The sequence below is a fragment of the Buceros rhinoceros genome, unplaced genomic scaffold (genome assembly GCF_000710305.1).
Source record: "Buceros rhinoceros silvestris isolate BGI_N320 unplaced genomic scaffold, ASM71030v1 scaffold15978, whole genome shotgun sequence".
NCBI lineage: Eukaryota > Metazoa > Chordata > Aves > Bucerotiformes > Bucerotidae > Buceros > Buceros rhinoceros.
The window spans coordinates 4,814-5,775 of record NW_010426455.1 but is presented as its reverse complement, the minus strand read 5'-3'; the positions used below and the strand labels follow the sequence as shown (position 1 = coordinate 5,775).

Genomic DNA, 962 nt, shown 5'->3' with positions numbered 1-962 from the left:
TTTTTTTTTTTTTTTTTTTTTTTTAAGTAACAGTCAGAATGTTAAATATCAGATGTGGAGGAAACTGTCTTGATGCTCTGAAGCAAAGACTGCTGAAGAAACGAGAGCTGTGATTTCCATCCCTTCTGCCCTTCCTTGTCCCTCCCCTTCAACAAAAATTTCCAACCTTGCTTTTGGGGTAGCCAGTGGGGGAAGGTTAACTCAGTAAGTTCTCTTGGAAGTGCTATTGTATCTGTTTTCTGGGTGCCAAAGTAACTTCCGTTGTCTTTAACTTGCTTTCAAGATGTACAATTTCACCAGCTTTGCCGTGAGTCTGAACGAGCTGGAGAAGGGCATGGAAGCAATATTAGCTCCCACTGACTGTCGGCTGCGTCCCGATATCAGAAATATGGAGAATGGAAACATGGGTATGTGTTTGCTGGAGGAAATATTTCCCCATTAGTAGGTTTTGAGAGGGATGACTGAAGGGAGGTCGGTTGATACAGGAACAGTCTTCAGTTTCTCCTTCCCAGAGCAGTGCTGACTCTTTTCACCCCGTATAATGAACATGCTTTGGAGTGGTGTAGGATGTCTGTTTTCTCCCAGAGGATCTGGGAGAGCAGATGCGTGCGAGGTGGATCCCAAGAGTGCTTACCTCGTGTTACGGTGTGTTTGCATGTTTGTTAACTGGGGGGAGTGTGGCTGGAAGGACGTGGTGAGCAGCCAGCTCTGTTGCTCTGGTGGTGTCAGAAAAAACACACGGCCAAAGAGTTGAAAACCCCTTTCTCTGAAACAGCTCATCTAAGCTCCTTCCTGTTGTCCCGGTGCAGTGTTTCCGACAGACAAAACACCCAAATTGCCCTTTCAACTCTGTGTTTGTTGTAGCAGCTTTTCTGAAATGACAGGTTTAGTTTTGTGTTGCCTGAGATTTTCGTTGCTCGCTGAGGTTGTGTACAGCAAATGCTATCTACTGCTGAAATGAC

The 962-nt window shown here is 45.4% G+C and overlaps 1 protein-coding gene across 2 annotated transcripts in view; it reads left to right on the top strand.

Moving 5' to 3' along the window:
- OSBPL2 (oxysterol binding protein-like 2) overlaps positions 1-962 on the top strand; it is a 19,191-nt gene that overhangs the window by 16,561 nt on the left and 1,668 nt on the right. For both annotated transcript variants that reach the window (XM_010141519.1, XM_010141518.1), the window contains exon 11: positions 284-407. In XM_010141519.1, the coding sequence (XP_010139821.1) occupies positions 284-407 (124 nt within the window). The remainder of the gene's footprint in view (positions 1-283; positions 408-962) is intronic.